Raw genomic sequence first — 22,587 nt, forward strand, 5'->3', positions numbered from 1 at the left:
AGAAAACCAGGGCAGAGAAAGGTTAAAGAACTTGCCTGGTCAGAGCCACTGGAACAGTTGAGATTGACTTTGTCATTTGTGTTATTCACTGCTGTTTTTTATTGCAGCATGGTATAGTGTTTAAGAACAGGACCTGAACTTCTCTAAGCCTTAGTTTCCATGTGGAGAGCAATACATTGAAATTGCTATGATAAGAGAAATAAGGAATGGAAAGCCATACACAGCAGCCTGACATATTTTACTAAAGTGTTAGTTGCTCAGTAATGTCTGACTCTGCAACTCCATGGCCTGTAGCTCATCTGTGCAAGGAATTTTCCAGTCAATACTGGAGTGGGTAGCCATTGCCTTTTCTAGGGGATCGTCCCGACCCAGGATTGAACCCGGGTCTCCCACATTGCAGGCAGATTCTTTACCATCTGAGCCACCAGGGAAGCTCGTCACATACTAAGTCCTCAGTAAATAGCAGTTTTTCACATTTGTATAATTAACACTTGATTATAAAAGCATACTGCTGTATAGTTCACTTGAACACAACTTGTAATATTGAATTTAGGAGACATGTATTAAGCATACTACTACAGACACAATTCATGAAACTAGAAACAATTCCGAGATTACTTCCAGTCTTCAGCACTCATTTTGGTTTTTCTTTATTAATATTTTTGCACAGCGGAGCCCTCTATCAGCGTGAAAAGAAGATTAATGTTATCAGTCAAAGGTGATCTTAATATAATTCAAATGTTGACCACTAGAAAGCTTGTGTTTTTATCTTCCCGATGTTATCACCATTTAATTAATACACTACCATTAATTTAAGGGTTTTAAAGATAAGTCTGTATTTTTAGGAATTTTTTTTTTTTTACCAGCAGATTATTTACTACTGTAAAAATGGTGGATGTTACTAGGTATTTCTTCTCTAGGGCATCAACCTGAGTGGAGGTCAGAGGCAAAGAATCTGTGTGGCCCGAGCTCTCTATCAAAATACCAACATTGTTTTCTTGGTAAGAATATATGGTCCTCCCTTTCTTTCTACTTCATCTTTCTCTCTGGACAAATGAGTCTTTAAGGAGATAAGTAACTCAAGGAAAGATTGTTTAACTTGTGAAATCGCAGAGAATTAAGGCAAAACAAATCCTCAGAGTACACGTCAGATCAACATGTAAGATGTGAGTGAAGGTCCTCAAGGGACTGAGGTTTCCAAATGATTGCTTATATGAGTTCTTGAACCATGAGGATCACTGATGAAAGGGTGTGGATGGTGCTGGATGAACTGGACAGGATTATAAGTCTTCTCATTTATATTTGCTGGTAGGAAGAGGGGCTGGAAAATATACTCTTGGTGGGCATAAGGGTTAGTAAGGATGCAACTCAGGCTGTGGTTAAGGTTTATCTGTAAAGTTTCCTGAATTATTCTTAGAAAAACTGATACCAGCCTAGATCTACTAAATCATAATCTATAAAGGCAAAGTCTAGAATCTGTGTCTTAAAAAAGCTCTGTAGATGATTTTCTAGTATGTCCTTGGTTGATAACCTATGGATATACAAACAAAAATGGATGATTACATTGATTATGAATTCGCTCTAGTTTTATTCCTCCAGCAGATTGTAGCAAAAATCACTTAGCGTACAAACTGGACAATGCCTAGAGACAAGCAGGCTATGCAAACCTATCCTCCCCTGCCTTCTCCTTCTGGGCATGTATTCAGTTCAGTTCACTCACTCAGTCATGTCCGACTCTTGCAATCCCATGAATCGCACAAACCAGGCCTCCCTGTCCATCACCAACTCCTGGAACTCACTCAGATTTACGTCCATAGAGTCAGTGATGCCATCCAACCATCTCATTCTCTGTTATCCCCTTCTCCTGCCCCCAATACCTCCCAGAATCACAGTCTTTTCCAATGAGTCAACTCTTCACATGAGGTGACCAAAGTACTGGAGTTTCAGCTTTAGCGTCATTCCTTCCAAAGAAATCCCAGGCTGATCTACTTCAGAATGGACTGGGTGGATCTCCTTGCAGTCCAAGGGACTCTCAAGAGTCTTCGCCAACACCACAGTTCAAAAGCATCAATTCTTCGGCGCTCAGCTTTCTTCACAGCCCAACTTTCACATCCATACATGACCACAGGAAAAACCATAGCCTTGACTAGATGGACCTTTGTTGGCAAAGTAATGTCCCTGCTTTTTAATATGCTATCTAGGTTGATCATAACTTTTCTTCCAAGGAGTAAGCATCTTTTAATTTCATGGCTGCAGTCATCATCTGCAGTGATTTTGGAGCTCCCCAAAATAAAGTCTAACACTGTTTCCACTGTTTCCCCATCTATTTCCCATGAAGCGATGGGACCAGATGCCATGATCTTCGTTTTCTGAATGTTGAGCTTTAAGCCAACTTTTTCACTCTCCACTTTCACTTTCATCAAGAGGCTTTTTAGTTCCTCTTCACTTTCTGCCATAAGGGTGGTGTCATCTGCATATATGAGGTTATTGATATTTCTCCCGGCAATCTTGATTCCGACTTGTGTTTCCTCCAGTCCAGCGTTTCTCATGATGTGCTCTGCATAGAAGTTAAATAAGCAGGGTGACAATATACAGCCTTGACGTACTCCTTTTCCTATTTGGAACCAGTCTGTTGTTCCATGTCCAGTTCTAACTGTTGCTTCCTCACCTGCATACAGATTTCTCAAGAGGCAGGTCAGGTGGTCTGGTATTCCCATCTCTTGAAGAATTTTCCACAGTTTATTGTGATCCACACAGTCAAAGGCTTTGGCATAGTCAATAAAGCAGAAATAGATGTTTTTCTGGAACTCTCTTTCTTTTTTGATGATCCAGGGGATGTTGGCAATGTGATCTCTGGTTCCTCTGCCTTTTCTAAAACCAGCTTGAACACCTGGAACTTCACGGTTCATGTATTGCTGAAGCCCGGCTTGGAGAATTTTGAGCATTACTTTACTAGCATGTGAGATGAGTGCCATTGTGCAGTAGTTTGAGCATTCTTTTGCATTGCCTTTCTTAGGGATTGGAATGAAAACTGACCCTTTCCAGTCCTATGGCCACTGCTGAGTTTTCCAAATTTGCTGGCATATTGAGTGCAGCACTTTCACAGCATCATCTCTCAGGATTTGAAACAGCTCAACTGGAATTCCCTCACCTCCACTAGCTTTGTTCGTAGTGATGCTTTCTAAGGCCCACTTGACTTCACATTCCAGGATGTCTGGCTCTAGATAAGTGATCACACCATTGTGACTATCTGGGTCATGAAGATCTTTTTTGTACAGTTCATCCGTGTATTCTTGCCACCTCTTCTTAATATCTTCTGCTTCTGTTAGGTCCAGACCATTTCTGTGCTTTATTGAGCCCATCTTTGCATTAAATGTTCCCTTGGTGTCTTTAATTTTCTTGAAGAGATCTCTAGTCTTTCCCATTCTGTTCTTTTCCTCTATTTCTTTGCATTGATCACTGAAGAAGGCTTTCTTATCTCTCCTTGCTATTCTTTGGATCTCTGCATTCAGATGCTTATATCTTTTTCTCCTTTGCTTTTTGCCTCTCTTCTTTTCACAGTTATTTGTAAGGCCTCCCCAGACAGCCATTTTGCTTTTTTGCATTTCTTTTCCGTGGGGATGGTCTTGATCCCTGTCTCCTGTACAATGTCACGAACCTCATTCCATAGTTCATCAGGCACTCTATGTATCAGATCTAGTCCCTTAAATCTATTTCTCACTTCCACTGTATAATCATAAGGGATTTGATTTAGGTCATACCTGAATGGTCTAGCAGTCTTCCCTACTGTCAATATGAGTCTGAATTTGGTAATAAGTAGTTCATGATCTGAGCCACAGTCAGCGCCTGGTCTTGTTTTTGTTGACTGTATAAAGCTTCTCCATCTTTGGCTGCAAAGAATATAATCAATCTGATTTCGCTGTTGACCATCTGGTGATGTCCATATGTAGAGTCTTCTCTTGTGTTGTTGGAAGAGGGTGTTTGCTATGACCAGTGCCTTTTCTTGGCAAAACTCTGTTAGTCTTTGCCCTGCTTCATTCCACATTCCGAGGCCAAATTTGCCAGTTACTCCAGGTGTTTCTTAACTTCCTACTTTTGCATTCCAGTCCCCTGTAATGAAAAGGACATATTTTTTGGGTGTTAGTTCTAAAAAGTCTTGTAGGTCTTCATAGAACCATTCAACGTCAGCTTCTTCAGTGTTACTAGTTGGGGCATAGACTTGGATTACCATGATATTAAATGGTTTGCCTTGGAGATGAACAGAGATCATTCTGTCGTTTTTGAGATTGCATCCAAGTACTGCATTTCAGACTCTTTTGTTGACCATGATGGGTACTCCATTGCTTCTGAGGGATTCCTGCCCACAGTAGTAGATATAATGGTCATCTGAATTGAATTCACCCATTCCAGTATAAATCTGGTTCTCAGACCTTTAAACTTTTCACTCCATCTAATGAACATCTTCAGAAAGTGGCTTGATTTTAGAGTTTCCCACTCCAAAATTTTGGATACATTACAGGGTATGAAAGTAGACTTTGGGCATAGTACTGGACATGCACTTCAGGTTAATGTCTCTAAGAATTCCTGCCCCAAATATTCCAGAAAACAACACTATAAAAGACATAGCAGGATCTAGCAGTAACCTGTTAAAACTCAGCATTATAAAGACTAAGATCATCACATCCAGTCACATCACTTCATGGCAAATAAATGGGGAAACAGTGGAAACAGTGGCAGATTTTATTTTCTTGGGCTCCAAAAATCACTGTGAATGGTGACTGCATCCATGAAATTAAAAGGCACTTGCTCCTTGGGGGAAATAAAAAGCTATGATAAACCTAGACATCATATTAAAAAGCAGACACATTACTTTGCCAACAAAGGTCTGTCTAATCAAAGATATGGTTTTTCCAGTAGTCATGTATGGATGTGAGCATTGGACTATAAAGAAGGCTGGATGCCAAAGAAGTGATGCTTTGAACTGTGGTGTTGGAGAAGACTCTTGAGAGTCCCTTAGACTGCAAGGAGATTAAACCAGTCAATCCTGAAGAAAATCAACCCTGAATATGCATTGGAAGGACTGATGCTAAAACTGAAGCTCCAATACTTGGGCCACCTGATGCAAAGAACCAACTCGTTGGAAGAAAACCTTGATACTGGGAAAGATTGAAGGCAGGAGGAGAAGGGGACAACAGAGGATGAGATGGCTGGACGGCATCATTGACTCAATGGACATGAGTTTGAGCAAACTCTGGGAGATAGTGAAGGACAGGGAAGCCTGACATGCTGCAGTCCGTGGGGTTGCAAAGAGCTGAATACAACTTAGCGACTGAACAGCATCAACAACCAAAATATGACACAGAGACATGAAGTGAGCAAATGTTGGAGAAATGGCGCAGTAGACTTGCTGGACACAGGGTTGCCACAAACCTTCAATTTGAAAAAAAAATGCAATTTCTGGGAAGCACAATAAAATTAATTGCAATAAAATGAGATATGCCTGTATCTGCAAAATTGCATCTGCCATTCAGATATCATTGTCACAGGTTCTGGTAATTAGAACATGGGCATCTTTGGGGACCATTATTCTGTCTGCCTCAGATAGCTTTTATTATTGGAAAGTTATTATGGGATTAAAATCTGCTTCTGTGTATTTGCCATTAATTGGCTTCCATTCTGCTTCTGCAACAGCAAATATATTTCTTTTATAAGGCCATAACTCAATATTTTAATATTATTGTCGTAACTTGCCATAATTTACTTTTCTCTAGGCTGAGAAAGTTAATATTTTTAATTCTTCAACAGTAATGTCATCCTTATAACTTCTCTTAATTCTGGATATAACAGTGTTTGTTAGGGTGCCTTTGAAAAAACATGTTCTAGATGCACTCTCATCAACCCAGATAGTCTTAAAACTAATGGAGCTTATGATCTGAATACTATACTTTCTTCATAGCACCCTAGAATTGAATAATGTTTTCGCAGCAACAGAATACTGTTGATCAATCAGTTCAGTTCAGTCGCTCAGTCATGTCCGACCCTTTGCAACCCCATGGACTGCAGCACGCCAGGCCTCCCTGTCCATCACCAACTCCCAGAGTTTACTCAGATTCATCTGTTTGAATAATTTCTCTTAGATAAAAATATGTTACCTTTCAATTGTTTAAAAATTCACAAAGCACTTTGAATCGCAGTATTATCTCATTTGATTCTTATGACTATGCTGCTAGGGTAGGTGGTTTCCTCATGGGAAGAAAGGAAACTTATACATAGGTGGAATGCCTTACCTAAGAACTAAAGGCTAGTAAGTGATAGAGTATGAGCTGGAACTTCGTATCTTTTGAGTACTTTTCCTTTTTTTTCTGTTTTTGTGATCAGCTGAGCTTCTTTTTTTTCTTCTTTTAATTATTACTCTCAAGTTACTGTGTTGTCTTTTGCCCTCTTTTTGTCTCCCTTCCTCCTTTCCTTCCTACCTTCCTCCTTCTCTCCCTTCCTTCCTTTCCATCCACCAGTGTTTAATGAGTGTCTTCAGAGCCATCTTCTGCGCTGGGTACAAAGGGAACAAAGGAGAAAGAGACATTATTATTATCTATAAAGATCTTACATCTATCTTAAAAAGATCTATCTATAAAGATCATATAAATAATTAGTTGAAAGGTTTTAGATTTTGCTGTAAACTCTAATTAAACTTTATCAAATTAGCCTTTACACCTCCATACTTTTTTCCATGGTGGCTGCAACAATTTATATTTGCAACTACAATGCAAAAATTCCTTTTTCTCCACATTCTCACCAACATTAGTTATTTCTTGTCTTTTTGATAATAGCCAATCTAACAGGTATGAAGTGATATCTCATTGTGGTTTTGATTTGTATTTTCCAGATAATTAATAATATTAATATTAATGATAATTAATGATGTTGAGTACTATTTATGTAACTTTTGGCCATTTTTTCACTTTTTGGGAAAAAATATCTATTCAGATCCTTTGACCATTTTTTAATTGGATTGTTTGGATATTTTGTTATTGATTTGTATGAGGTTTTTATATTTTGGGGGCATTACTACTTATAAGATACATGATTTGCAAACATTTCATCCCATTCCATAAGTTGCCCTTTCATTTTGTTGATGATTTTCTTTAATGGACAGAAATGTTTTAGTTTGATGTAGTTCTGTTTATTTATTTTTGCTCTTGTTGCCTTTGTTTTTGGTATTAAAATTTTAAAAGCGTTGCCAAGACCAACATCAAAGAGCTTATCCACTATGTTTTCTTCTAAGAGTTTTATGGTTTCAGATCTTAGGTTCGTATCTTTAATCCACTTGAGTTCATTTTTGTGTATGACGTAAAATAGTGGCCCAGGTTTTGTTTGTTTGTTTTTTTTTTTTTTTGCATACTGCTGTCTACTTTCCCCAATAAAATTTATTGAAGAGACTACTCTTTCCACATTGTATCTGTACATAGAGATAGTATAACTTCTTCCTTTCCTATTTGGATGCCATTTCTTTTTCTTGGCTAATTGATCTGACATAGTACTTCCAGTGTATGTGTGCCCAGTCACTTCAGCCCAGTCATTTCAGTTCAGTTCAGTCTCTTAGTCATGTCTGACTCTTTGCGACCGCATGGACTGCAGCACGCCAGGCTTCCCTGTGCATCACAAGCTCCCGAAGTTTGCTCAAACTCATGTCCGTCGAGTCAGTGATGTCATCCAACCATCTCATCCTCTGTCATCCCCTTCTCCTCCTGCCTTCGATCTTTCCCAGCATCAGGGTCTTTTCAAATGAGTCAGTTCTTCCCATCAGGTGGCCAAAGTATTGGAGTTTCAGCTTCAACATCAGTCCTTCCAATGAACATTCAGGACTGGTTTCCTTTAGGAAGGACTGGTTGGATCTCCTTGCAGTCCAAGGGACTCTCAAGAGTCTTCTCCAACACCACAGTTCAAAAACATCAATTCTTCGGTGCTCAGCTTTCTTTGTGGATGGTGACTCTCAAATCCATATATGACTACTGGAAAAACCATAGCTTTGACAGATGGACCTTTGTTGGTAAAGTAATGTCTCTTTTTAATATGCTCTCTAGGTTGGTCATAGCTTTCCTTCCAAGGAGCAAGTGTCTTTTAATTTCATGACTGCAGTCACCATCTGCAGTGATTTTGGAGCCCAAAAAATAAAGTCTGTCACTGTTTCCGTTGTTTCCCCATCTATTTGCATGAAGTGATGGGACCAGATGCCATGATCTTCATTTTCTGAATGTTGAGCTTTAAGCCAACTTTTTCACTCTCTTTCACTTTCATCAAGAGGCTCTTTAGTTCTTCTTCACTTTCCGCCTTAAGGGCGGCATCATCTGCATTTCTGAGGTTATTGATATTTCTCCCGGCAATCTTGATTCCAGTTTGTGTTTCATCCAGTCTGGCATTTTGCATGATATACTCTGCACATAAGTTAAATAAGCATAGCGACAGTATACAAACTTGACATACTCCTTTCCCTATCTGAAACCAGTCTGTTGTTCCATGTTCAGTTCTAACTGTTGTTTCTTGACCTGCATACAGATTTCTCAGGAGGCAGGTAAGGTGGTCGGATATTCCCATCTCTTTATGAATTTTTCGCAGTTTGTTGTGATCCAGTCGCTCAGTGGTGTCCAATTCTTCGGACCCTGTGGACTATAGCCCACCAGGCTCATTTGTCCACGGGATTTCCCAGGCAAGAATACTGGAGTGGGTTGCCATTTCTTCCTCCAGGGGATCTTTCTGACCCAGGAATCAAACCCACATCTCCTGCACTGGCAGGTAGATTCTTTATCACTAAGCCACCTGGTAAGCCCCATAGTATTTTTTTCAGTACTGTGTTGAATAAAAGTGAGTCTGGGTATCCTTGTCTTATTTCTGATCCTAGGAAGAAAGGTTTCAACTTTTCACCATTGAGTGTGGTGTTAGCTGTGGGCTTGTCATATATGATCTTTATTATGTTGAGGTGTGTTTTCTCTATACCCATTTTATTCAAAGTTTTTATCATGATTGAATGTTTAATTTGGCAAATGTATTTTGTGCTTCTATTGAGTTGATCATATGATTTTTATCCTTTATTTTATTATTGTGGTGTGTCATATTGATTGATTTGCAGATGTTGAACTATCCTTGCATCCCTGGAATAAATCCAACTTATTCATGGTGTATGAATCTCTAATGACTGTTGAATATGGCTTGTTAATATTTCGTCAAGGATGTTTGCATCTGTGTTCATCAGAAACACTGGTCTGTAATTTTCTTTTTTTGTGTGTGTGGTGTTTTTGGTATCAGGGAATCATTGGTTTTAATATCAGGGTAATACTAGCTTTGTAAAATGTTTGGAAGTATACTTTCCTCTTCTGTTTTTTGAAAAAGTTTGAGAAGGATTGGTTTAAATCCCAGTTTAAATGTTTGATTGAATTCACCAGTGAAATCGTCTGGTCTGGGCTTTTGTTTGTTGGGGTGTTTTTGATTACTAATTCAGTCCCCTTACCAGTAGTTGGTCTATTCAGATTTTCTATTTTTTCATGGTTCAGTTTTTGTAGATTGTTTTTTCCTAGGAATTTATCCATGTCTTTTAGGTGTCCAGTTTGTTGGTGTTCATAATATTCTCATGAGACTTTGTATTTGTGTGGTCACAACTGTAATGTTGCCCCTTTCATTTATAGTTTTATTTGAATCCTCCCGCTTTCTTTGGTGAGTCTTATTAGTGAAAGTGGAAGTGTTAATTGCTCAGTTGTGTCTAACTCTTTGTGACCCCATGGACTGTAGCCTTCTAGGCTCCTCTGTCCATGGAATTCTCCAGGCAAGAATACTGGAGTGGGTTGCCATTCCCTTCTCCAGGGGATCTTCCCAACCCAAGGATTGAACCCAGGTCTCCTGCTTTGGAGGCAGATTGTTTACCATCTGAGCCACCCTGTACCTAATGAGTCTTGTGAAGTGTTTGTATATTTTACTAATTTAGTTTCATCAATCTTCCCTATTGTCTCTTTAGTCTGTATTTTATATATTTCTATTCTGGTCTTTGTTATTTTCTTCCTTCCATGAACTATGGGCTTAATTTATTCTTTGTTTTTCTAGTTTCCTGAGATGTAAAGTTAGGTTGTTTATTTGAGGTCTTTCTTTTTTCTTAATGTAGGAATTCATTGCTATAAAATTCTCTTAGAACTGGTTTTGCTGCATCCCATAAGTTTTGATGCATTGTGTCTCATTTTCATTTGTTTCAAGATATTATTTGATTTGCTCTTTCAGTTTCTCCATTGGTTGTTCAGAGCATCTTGTTTTATCTCCATGTATTTGTGAATTTTCCAGAGGTGGGGTTTATGATGAGAATGTGTCTCAAACTTTCCTACCTGTTTTGATTTATTTTTTTGTCACTTAAAATGTAGAAATCACTCAGTTTTTGGATCTCTTCCAAAGGGAATTGCTCCGTGTGCAGCTATATATTCAGTGTGTCCATGGCAGGAGGAAAATTCAGGAGCCTCCAATGTTGTAATCTTGGTCCAGAGTCTGTGCCTATTTTTATTCATGTCCAAAGTGAATCGATGTCAATTTAAACTACTATCGTATTCTTTGTTTTGGTTTATCGTTATAGGTTGTCAAGTAATGTTGGCTTTTTTTGTTTGTTTGTTTGTTTTTTGAGAATGTTCAACATATTGTTTTTACTGAAGCATAATTTACATACCTCCAACTCACATTTTGGTGTACAGTACTGAGTTCTGACAAATTCACATCCTTATATAACTACTACCACAGTGAAGATATTGAACTGCTGCATCATGCCCAGAAATTCTCCATGTTCCTTTGGAATCAATACCTCCCTATCCAGTCACAGTCCCTAAAAACCCTCTTCTATTTTCTTTCTTTCTTTCTTTTTTTTTTTTTTTTTTTGACTTTTGACAGCTACATTTTATTATTTTTTTTTAGCTTTTTATTTTTTAAATTTTAAAATCTTTAATTCTTACATGCATTCCCAAACATGAACCCCCCCCTCCCACCTCCCTCCCCATAACATCTCTCTGGGTCATCCCCATGCACCAACCCCAAGCATGCTACATCCTGCGTCAGACATAGACTGGCGATTCAATTCTTACATGATAGTATACATGTTAAAATGTCATTCTCCCAAATCATCCCACCCTCTCCCTCTCCCTCTGAGTCCAAGAGTCCATTATACACATCTGTGTCTCTTTCCCTGTCTTGCATACAGGGTCGTCATTGCCATCTTCCTAAATTCCATATATATGTGTTAGTATACTGTATTGGTGTTTTTCTTTCTGGCTTACTTCACTCTGTATAATTGGCTCCAGTTTCATCCATCTCATCAGAACTGATTCAAATGAATTCTTTTTTACGGCTGAGTAATACTCCATTGTGTATATGTACCACAGCTTTCTTATCCATTCATCTGCTGATGGACATCTAGGTTGTTTCCACGTCCTGGCTATTATAAACAGTGCTGCAATGAACATTGGGGTACATGTGTCTCTTTCAATTCTGGTTTCCTCGGTGTGTATGCCCAGCAGTGGGATTGCTGGGTCATAAGGTAGTTCTATTTGCAATTTTTTAAGGAATCTCCACACTGTTCTCCATAGTGGCTGTACTAGTTTGCATTCCCACCAACAGTGTAGGAGGGTTCCCTTTTCTCCACACCCTCTCCAGCATTTATTGCTTGTAGATTTTTGGATTGCAGCCATTCTGACTGGTGTGAAGTGGTACCTCATTGTGGTTTTGATTTGCATTTCTCTAATAATGAGTGATGTTGAGCATCATTTCATGTGTTTGTTAGCCATCCGTATGTCTTCTTTGGAGAAATGTCTGTTTAGTTCTTTGGCCCATTTTTTGATTGGGCCGTTTATTTTCCTGGAATTGAGCTGCATAAGTTGCTTGTATATTTTTGAGATTAGTTGTTTGTCAGTTGCTTCATTTGCTATTATTTTCTCCCATTCAGAAGGCTGTCTTTTCACCTTGCTTATATTTTCCTTTGTTGTGCAGAAGCTTTTAATTTTAATTAGATCCCATTTGTTTATTGTTGCTTTTATTTCCAGCATTCTGGGAGGTGGATCATAGAGGATCCTGCTGTGATTTATGTCTGAGAGTGTTTTGCCTATGTTCTCCTCTAGGAGTTTTATAGTTTCTGATCTTACATTTAGATCTTTAATCCATTTTGAGTTTATTTTTGTGTGCGGTGTTAGGAAGTGATCTAGTTTCATTCTTTTACAAGTGGTTGACCAGTTTTCCCAGCACCACTTGTTAAAGAGATTGTCTTTACTCCATTGTATAGTCTTGCCTCCTTTGTCAAAGATAAGGTGTCCATATGTGTGTGGATTTATCTCTGGGCTTTCTATTTTGTTCCATTGATCTATATGTCTGTCTCTGTGCCAGTACCATACTGTCTTGATGACTGTGGCTTTGTAGTAGAGCCTGAAGTCAGGCAAGTTGATTCCTCCAGTTCCATTCTTCTTTCTCAAGATTGCTTTGGCTATTCGAGGTTTTTTGTATTTCCATACAAATCTTGAAATTATTTGTTCTAGTTCTGTGAAAAATGTGGCTGGTAGCTTGATAGGGATTGCATTGAATTTGTAAATTGCTTTGGGTAGTATACTCATTTTCACTATATTGATTCTTCCAATCCATGAACATGGTATATTTCTCCATCTATTAGTGTCCTCTTTGATTTCTTTCATCAGTGTTTTATAGTTTTCTATATATAGGTCTTTAGTTTCTTTAGGTAGATATATTCCTAAGTATTTTATTCTTTTCATTGCAATGGTGAATGGAATTGTTTCCTTAATTTCTTTTTCTACTTTCCCATTATTCGTGTATAGGAATGCAAGGGATTTCTGTGTGTTGATTTTATATCCTGCAACTTTACTATATTCATTGATTAGCTCTAGTAATTTTCTGGTGGAATCTTTAGGGTTTTCCATGTAGAGGATCATGTCATCTGCAAACAGTGAGAGTTTTACTTCTTCTTTTCCAATTTGGATTCCTTTTATTTCTTTTTCTGCTCTGATTGCTGTGGCCAAAACTTCCAGAACTATGTTGAATAGTAGCGGTGAAAGTGGACACCCTTGTCTTGTTCCTGACTTTAGGGGAAATGCTTTCAATTTTTCACTATTGAGGATAATGTTTGCTGTGGGTTTGTAATAGATAGCTTTTATTATGTTGAGGACTGTTCCTTCTATTCCTGCTTTCTGGAGAGTTTTTATCATAAATGGATGTTGAATTTTGTCAAAGGCCTTCTCTGCATCTATTGAGATAATCATATGGTTTTTATTTTTCAATTTGTTAATGTGGTGAATTACATTGATTGATTTGCGGATATTGAAGAATCCTTGCATCCCTGGGATAAAGCCCACTTGGTCATGGTGTATGATCTTTTTAATGTGTTGTTGGATTCTGATTGCTAGAATTTTGTTGAGGATTTTTGCATCTATGTTCATCAGTGATATTGGCCTGTAGTTTTCTTTTTTTGTGCCATCTTTGTCAGGTTTTGGTATTAGGGTGATGGTGGCCTCATAGAATGAGTTTGGAAGTTTACCTTCCTCTGCAATTTTCTGGAAGAGTTTGAGGAGGATAGGTGTTAGCTCTTCTCGAAATTTTTGGTAGAATTCAGCTGTGAAGCCATCTGGACCTGGGCTTTTGTTTGCTGGAAGATTTCTGATTAGTTTCAATTTCCGTGCTTGTGATGGGTCTGTTAAGATTTTCTATTTCTTCCCGGTTCAGTTTTGGAAAATTGTACTTTTCTAAGAATTTGTCCATTTCTTCCACGTTGTCCATTTTATTGGCATACAACTGCTGATAGTAGTCTCTTATGATCCTTTGTATTTCTGTGTTGTCTGTTGTGATCTCTCCATTTTCATTTCTAATTTTATTGATTTGATTTTTCTCTCTTTGCTTCTTGATGAGTCTGGCTAATGGTTTGTCAATTTTATTTATCCTTTCAAAGAACCAGCTTTTGGCTTTGTTGATTTTTGCTATGGTCTCTTTTGTTTCTTTTGCATTTATTTCTGCCCTAATTTTTAAGATTTCTTTCCTTCTACTAACTCTGGGGTTCTCCAACTCTTGCTTTTCTAGTTGCTTTAGTTGTAGAGTTAGGTTATTTATTTGACTTTTTTCTTGTTTCTTGAGGTATGCCTGTATTGCTATGAACTTTCCTCTTAGCACTGCTTTTATAGTGTCCCACAGGTTTTGGGTTGTTGTGTTTTCATTTTCATTAGTTTCTATGCATATTTTGATTTCTTTTTTGATTTCTTCTGTGATTTGTTGGTTATTCAGAAGTGTGTTGTTCATCCTCCATATGTTGGAATTTTTAATAGTTTTTCTCCTGTAATTGAGATCTAATCTTAATGCATTATGGTCAGAAAAGATGCTTGGAATGATTTCGATTTTTTTGAATTTATCAAGTTTAGATTTATGGCCCAGGATGTGATCTATCCTGGAGAAGGTTCCATGAGCACTTGAAAAAAAGGTGAAATTCATTGTTTTGGGGTGAAATGTCCTATAGATATCAATTAGGTCTAACTGATCTAATGTATCGTTTAAAGTTTGCGTTTCTTTGTTAATTTTCTGTTTAGTTGATCTGTCCATAGGTGTGAGTGGGGTATTAAAGTCTCCCACTATTATTGTGTTATTGTTGATTTCCCCTTTCATACTTGTTAGCATTTGTCTTACATATTGCGGTGCTCCTATATTGGGTGCATATATATTTATAATTGTTATATCTTCTTCTTGGATTGTTCCTTTGATCATTATGTAGTGGCCTTCTTTGTCTCTTTTCACAGCCTTTGTTTTAAAGTCTATTTTATCGGATATGAGTATTGCCACTCCTGCTTTCTTTTGGTCTCTATTTGCGTGGTATATCTTTTTCCAGCCCTTCACTTTCAGTCTGTATGTGTCCCTTGTTTTGAGGTGGGTCTCTTGTAAGCAGCATATAGAGGGGTCTTGTTTTTGTATCCATTCGGCCAGTCTTTGTCTTTTGGTTGGGGCGTTCAACCCATTTACGTTTAAGGTGATTATTGATAAGTATGATCCCATTACCATTTACTTTATTGTTTTGGGTTCGGGTTTATACACCCTTTTCGTGTTTCCTGTCTAGAGGATATCCTTTAGAATTTGTTGGAGAGCTGGTTTGGTGGTGCTGAATTCTCTCAGCTTTTGCTTGTCTGTAAAGCTTTTGATTTCTCCTTCATATTTGAATGAGATCCTTGCTGGGTACAGTAATCTGGGCTGTAGGTTATTGTCTTTCATCACTTTAAGTATGTCCTGCCATTCCCTCCTGGCCTGAAGAGTTTCTATTGAAAGATCAGCTGTTATCCTTATGGGAATCCCCTTGTGTGTTATTTGTTGTTTTTCCCTTGCTGCTTTTAAAATTTGTTCTTTGTGTTTGATCTTTGTTAATTTGATTAATATGTGTCTTGGGGTGTTTCGCCTTGGATTTATCCTATTTGGAACTCTCTGTGTTTCTTGGACTTGGGTGATTATTTCCTTCCCCATTTTAGGGAAGTTTTCAAATATTATCTCCTCAAGGATTTTCTCATGATCTTTCTTTTTGTCTTCTTCTTCTGGGACTCCTATAATTCGAATGTTGGAGCGTTTCATATTGTCCTGGAGGTCTCTGAGATTGTCCTCATTTCTTTTAATTCGTTTTTCTTGTTTCCTCTCTGATTCATTTATTTCTACCATTCTATCTTCTATTTCACTAATCCTATCTTCTGCCTCCGTTATTCTACTATTTGTTGCCTCCAGAGTGTTTCTGATCTCATTTATTGCGTTATTCATTATATTTTGACTCTTTTTTATTTCTTCTAGGTCCTTGTTAAACCTTTCTTGCATCTTCTCAATCCTTGTCTCTAGGCTATTTATCTGTGTTTCCATTTTGATTTCAAGATTTTGGATCATTTTCACTATCAATATTCAGAATTCCTTCTCCAGTAGATTCCCTACTTCTTCCTCTTTTGTTTGGTTTGGTGGGCAACTCTCCTGTTCCTTTACCTGCTGAGTATTCCTCTGTCTCTTCATCTTGGTTATATTGCTGCGTTTGGGGTGGCCTTTTTATATTCTGGTAATTTGTGGAGTTCTCTTTATTATGGAGCTTCCTCACTTTGGGTGGGGTTCTATCAGTGGCTTGTCAAGGTTTCCTGGTTAGGGAGGCTTGTGTTGGAGTTTTGGTGGGTGGAGCTGGGTTTCTTCTCTCTGGAGTGCAGTGGAGTGACCCGTAATGGGTCATGAGACATCAAAGGTTTTGGGATAATTTTGAGCTGCCTGTATATTGAGGCTCCGGGGAGTGTTCCTATGTTTCTGGAGAATTTACATGGTATGTCTTGTTTTGGAACTTGTTGGCCCTTGGGTGGAGCTTGGTTTCGGTGTAGGTATGAAGGCATTTGATGAGCTCCTATTGCTTAATGTTCCCTGAATTCAAGAGTTCTCTAATGTTTTCAGGCTTTGGATTTAAGCTTCCTGCTTCTGGTTTTCAGTTTTATTTTTACAGTAGCCTCTAGACTTCTCCATCTATACAGCACCGATGATAAAACATCTAGGTTAAAGATGAAAAGTTTCTCCACATTGAGGGACACTCAGAGAGGTTCACTGAGTTACAAGAAGAGAAGATGGAGGGGGTAGTTAGAGGTAACTGGAATGAGATGCGGTGAGATCAAGAGAGGAGAGAGCAAGCTAGCCAATAGTCACTTCCTTATGTGCACTCTATAGTCTGGACCGCTCAGAGGTATTTACAGAGTTATAGGGGAAGAGGAGAGGGAGGAAGTAGACAGAGGTGACCAGGAGGATAAGAGAGAGGAATGAGTAGGAGAGAGACAAATCCTGCCAGTAACCAGTTCCTTAGGTGTTCTCTACCGTCTGGAACACACAGAGATTCACAGAGTTGGATAGAGAAGAGATGGGGGAGAAAAGAGACAGAGGCCACCTGGTGGAGAAAAAGGAGAGTCCAGAGGAGGAGAGAGTGGTCAAGCCAGTAATCTCGCTCTCAGGTAAACTTGGGTAGTGAAGTTTGGGTTTTTAAATGTACAAAATTGACAACAAAAACCTAAGAGCAAAGATTAAAAATCTAGAGTAGAGGTTGGATTTTCAAAGATACAATATTAAAGAAAAGCAGAAGGAAAAAGGAAGAAAGAAAAAAAAAGAATTATTAAAAAACAAACAAACAAACACCAACAACCATCCAAAGAGTATATATGGTGTTTGCCTTAAAAAAAAAAAAAAAGTCTTTTTTTAAAAAAAATAGTAATACTGGGTTATAGAAATAAAAATTAGAGGAGAAATAGAAGACTTAACAATTTTTAAAAAGCTAGGAAAAAAAGAAAAAAAAACAAAAAAGCAAAAACCAAAAAAAAAAAAAGGCATGATTTTAAAAATAGTAAAAATATATCTGGCTCTTCTCTGATGTTATGGGCCGTGTGGGCTCACTTCCAAGGTGGTTCCCTCTGTTTAACTTCTTCTGTTTGCTGGTTTTTTAGGCTCACTAGTTCGGTTGCACTGTGGGGAGGGGGGATGCTGCAAACAAATAGCACTGTCGTGTGCACACAGTATCTCAGCCCCGCTTGACCTGTCCTTTCTCACGGCGCACAAACCGCTCTGGCTCTACGATGCTCAGCCGGGAACCGTCTGGGGCCGGCCCTAGGCTGCGTGCACTTCCCCGGTCCAAGCCGCTCAGGTTCGGCCCTCAGGCAGCCCTCAGAGGCACAAATGCGGCTGGGACTGCGCTTTGTGCCCTTCCCAGGTCTGAGTAGCTCAGGCGTTTGGCGAGCGCGATCGCCGCGGCTTGTCACCTTTTCCGCCGCTGCCGCTCAGCTCTCTGGGTGGACCGCTGGCGCCCCCCGTGAGGCAGACTGTGACTGTCCAGCACCCCCAGAAGTCTTAGCAAAGGAGCCTGCTTGCAGTTAGGTACGTAAAGTCTCTCCGGGTCTGCAATTGCCCCTTTCCAGTCCTTACAGCTCTGGCTGCCTGTCCTCGGCGGGGAATGGTCTGCAGCCGGCTTTCTCCGTTCCGTCCTTTGTTCTGTGCTCGGTCCTGGCAGTGTCTTATGTTCGAGCTTTTGGCGTGGTAGCTATCCCACAGTCTGGTTTGCTAGCCCAAGTTAGATCGTTCTGGTTGCGCGTGGGCCATTCCTGCCCGATTCTTGCAAAGCTCTGCAGCCCGCGCCTCCCACACGTCCCTGCCCTGCCCCCACTTCCCAATGGCGGATGCAGGCGTCTGTGCTGCTTTTCCACTGGGGGAGTTACTGTTGGGCTTGTAATCTGTTGGTTTTAATTATTTATTTGTTTTTCCTTCCTGTTATGTTGCCCTCTGTGTTTCCAAGGCTCGCCACAGACTCGGCAGGGAGAGTGTTTCCTGGTGTTTGGAAACCTCTCTTCTTAAAATTCCCTTTCGGGACGGAGCTCCCTCCCCACCTCCTTTGTCTCCTTTTTCGTCTTTTATATTTTTTCCTACCTGTTTTTGAAGACAATGGTCTGCTTTTCTGGTTGCCTGATGTCCTCTGCCAGCCTACAGAAGTTGTTTTGTGGAGTTTGCTCAGCGTTGAGATGTTCTTTTGAGGAATTTGTGAGGGAGAAAGTGATCTTCCCGTCCTATTCCTCCGCCATCTTTCTGAATTCCTAATGTTGGCTTTTGAACTTGGAGATTCTATATATAAAAATTAAACCCACTCCAAATATTGTTATTTACTTTTAACATGAAAGAGAAAATAAAGTCTTCATTTTAAATTTAGTAACTTTTTGTCACTTAAAGCTATTCAGAGTCTATTATAAATCGAATTTTGTGGGATAATTTGCCTTTAGTTTTTTGTATTTCTGTTTTCTGGAGGAATTGCATTACAAAGAAAATATGAAAATTTTTCATTATCTCTCCATTTTACTTGTTGTAGGATGATCCATTTTCTGCCTTGGATATTCACTTGAGTGATCACCTAATGCAGGAAGGAATTTTGAAATTTCTCCAAGATGACAAGAGGACACTTGTTCTTGTGACTCACAAATTACAATATCTAACACATGCTGACTGGGTAAGAGTTTAAAAGACATTAAAAGAATTTTTATACTACAGCTATATAAATGCTTCCTGAGATAAATATAATTCACTTGACCAATTATGGATTTTTGTCATAATTCTAATATATGCTTTCCTTAGATCATAGCCATGAAAGATGGAAGTGTTCTAAGAGAAGGGACTTTGAAGGATATTCAGACCAAAGATGTAGAGCTTTATGAACATTGGAAAACACTAATGAATCGGCAGGATCAAGAACTAGAAAAGGTAATTGCTCAGATTAGAAGAGTTCAGAGTTCAGTTAAGAAGAGTCCAAATACAGTGCAAAATTACTAAAAAAATACTTTTAAAGAAGTATTACATTTAATTTTTGATTACATAATAATCTCATCTGAAATATGAAATAATTGTATGTTTATATACCATTAATTGATAAACTACTTTGAAACTAATAAAATTCTAATGATACCTTTTATTATTTTTACTTGAATTGGAGGCATATTATAATTATATGTGTGTTTAAAACAGTCATATATGCATTTAAAACTTGCTCAAGCATGCTCTTTCCTCATTTTATCTTGTTTTCCCTTATGTATGTCCTATTTTACCCCACCTTCAATATGAATTGTTCATTCATCACTTACAAATGGAGGGTTGTGGGCAAAGCAAAATCTGAGATGATTTTGAAAGAAAGAAGAGCTGTTAGCTCTGGGTATAGTGCAAAGTAGGCCTAGGATAGAGTTGGGGGAGGTGAAGGAAGGTAATCAGAAAGAAATAATAATAAAACTTTATATTTAGATAGTTTTTGAAGTCCACAAAACCTTTTTACATGATCTCTTTTAATTGTCACAAAATAAGCAAAAAATAGGAGAAATAAGCAAAGAAAATATCACTTTTACAGATGGGAAAATTGAGGCTCAGAGAGGCTACGTAACTTGCCTAAACTTGTACAGTATATATAATATTTTGTACCAATTGGATTTAAACCCAGATTAATACCAATGTAATGTATTTATATGATGTAAATGTAATATTGAATGAAATGATAACAGAGTTGTAAACCAGTTGAGTGTGATGAAAGAAAAACCACTCACGAATGAGAGGTAAATTGTAAATTGAACTAGTAAATTTTCAAAATGTTTTCTCTTGAGCTGTGGGACTAGAAAGGGTCCAGAATTCAATAGTTCTGGTCAGGAATGATCATTATAAAATGAAAATGTTTATATCAGCAAATTTCTGAAAATGTCAAGAAGTTAAAATGTATTATTTCTTAAAGAAAAAAAAATAATCTTGTTTCAATAGCAGAAGAAAGATGAAAAGTCAGACAAACCATTGGATTGCTCTGCCTTCTGTGAGCTTGCCAAAGATATCAAAAGCCAATTACAAATGTCTCAAAATAAGGAAGAAAAGCCGTATGTCAATGTCTTAGTAGAGTAGGACAAATCATAGAACCTTTGAAAGGGGGATATTCATCAAAACATTACAGTGTACAATTGGCAAGAGCTCACTTAGAAATTATCCAGTGAGATGCTTGATAATAAACTTACTGGGATGACTCCAAATGACATTTTTTTCAGTGGTCTGGGTGCCAGGGACAAAAGAATATGATGTAAGCTTAAGGAGTGAACCATTTATGGTTTACTTTGAAAAGAAAATCTGGAAAAACCACAAGAAAGAAAGGGGGGTGCTTTTGGCTTGATTTTTAAGTAATACTGACTACTGAGCAAGCCAAGAAGAAAGGTTGTTACATTGTGTTTAGAAATGGAAGTGATCACTCAAGATACCATAGCTCTATAATTAAAGACACGTCACAGGGTTATAGGGCTTCCCTGGTGGCTCAGACAGTAAAGAATCTGCCTGCAATGTGAGAGACCAGGGTTTGATCCCTGGGTCTGGAAGATCCCTTGGAGAAGGGAATGGCTACCCACAACAGGGGAGCAAGGGCTACTGGCATCTAGTGGGTAGAGGACAGGGATGCTGTTAAACATACTACAGTGTACAGAACAGCCCCCACAACAGAGGATTTTCTGACCCAAAATGTCAATAGTGCCGAGGTTGAGAAAAGCTGGCTTAGCACCAGAGCAGATCAAGCAAGTGGAGAAGGAGGTGAAACTAAAGGATTTACAAAACTTCCCATCTTTGGTCTTTAGACAGATCTGTCAGTTTAAAAGGTTCAGAAATAATGGGAAAGTATGCTAAAGAGGATAGTAATGACAAGTTACAAGTTAGAGAAGAAGTTGATAATACTTTTAGCTGATTTAAATGTTAAAAATTCTGCCTTGGATGGCATCACCCATTATCTTCATAGTATTATTAAGAAAAATAAAGTAGCATTTTTGGATGTTTCTTCCCTCAGCCTTCAACCCTCACTTTGATTCAACTCTTCTCAGGCATTCAGTAAATAGGTATTTGATTGTTGTTGTTGTCATTTAGTCACTTAGTTGTGTCTGATTCTTTTGCAACTCCATGGACTGTAGCCTGCGAGGCTCCTCTGTCCATGAGATTCTCCAGGCAAGAATACTGGAGTGAGCTGCCGTTTCTTCTCCAGAGGATCTTCTCCTCCCCGGGATCAAACCCACATTTCCTGCTTGGCAGACAGCTTCCTTACCACTGAGCCACCTGGGAAGCCTTATGTATTAGATAAGTGAAACTAAATTTGTATTTACTTAATCCATATATCAAAACAATTTAAAATATTTAATATCAGAGCTTAGTATGAGCATTTTACTCATAAGGAAAATGACTAAGATTAAAGTCCCCAAGATGATAACTCTTTGGCTCACACAGATTGGCAATTTGAAAAAGAACCAAATCTTCTGTTTTCCCATGTACAGGTTTATTTCATTTCATTACACTATCCACAAAAGATCAGTTCTTTTTATTTTTATTTTTTTTTTAGATCAGTTCTTTTTAAATGTTGTTTTGTTTACTCTCAAAAAATACTTTACAGTGTACAAATATTGCTTTTCATATCATTAGGCACAATTAAAAGCTAATGTGAAATTATCTCTGAAAAATGCTATTCTAGAGACACTTTTGCTTTTACTTTTTTTTTGTAAAGCAAGAACTTGGAAGCAACAGAGCTTTCTAGAATAGCAAGTCTCCTAAATCATACATTGTTTGAGGCCAAACAAACAAAAACAAAACAGGACCACTATCTAGAGACTGATCATCAAAGAATTATTGGTTTATCCCTGTAACAAGCAGATTTATATATATGTATTAGCATGTACAGGAAGCCCTTAAATTACTGTCAGTTCCAGAAGTCAGTGGGTCAGTTATTTGGAACTCAGAATGCAGAGATTTCCCCACAGAAGCAGAGATACGGGTAGTTTCCCAGACTGTCCTGAGGAAGCTGATTTAACCCACAGTGTAACTGAACTGATGCTACTTGTGAAGTTCCAAAGCCAAGACGGAGGAGTGTTGGAAGCAGAGAACTGGAGAAAACAAAACGCTTTTCCGTTTCTTAGCACAGGATGAGTCTGGAGCAACCCTTAAAATTTTGCAGTTTGTGTTTGACATCTCCCCTTCTCCCCTTTCCCATTTACTTCAAAATAATCTGCCTTCCTTTTGTTT

At 38.3% G+C, this 22,587-nt stretch overlaps 1 protein-coding gene across 11 annotated transcripts in view; it reads left to right on the plus strand.

Annotated features, from left to right (window-relative positions):
• ABCC9 (ATP binding cassette subfamily C member 9) overlaps positions 1-22,587 on the plus strand; it is a 169,192-nt gene that overhangs the window by 79,971 nt on the left and 66,634 nt on the right. For all 11 annotated transcript variants that reach the window (XM_069585551.1, XM_069585550.1, XM_069585555.1 and 8 more), the window contains 3 exons: positions 921-1,001; positions 18,890-19,027; positions 19,153-19,278. In XM_069585551.1, the coding sequence (XP_069441652.1) occupies positions 921-1,001; positions 18,890-19,027; positions 19,153-19,278 (345 nt within the window). The remainder of the gene's footprint in view (positions 1-920; positions 1,002-18,889; positions 19,028-19,152; positions 19,279-22,587) is intronic.

The sequence above is a fragment of the Ovis canadensis genome, chromosome 3, assembly GCF_042477335.2.
Source record: "Ovis canadensis isolate MfBH-ARS-UI-01 breed Bighorn chromosome 3, ARS-UI_OviCan_v2, whole genome shotgun sequence".
Classification (NCBI taxonomy): domain Eukaryota; kingdom Metazoa; phylum Chordata; class Mammalia; order Artiodactyla; family Bovidae; genus Ovis; species Ovis canadensis.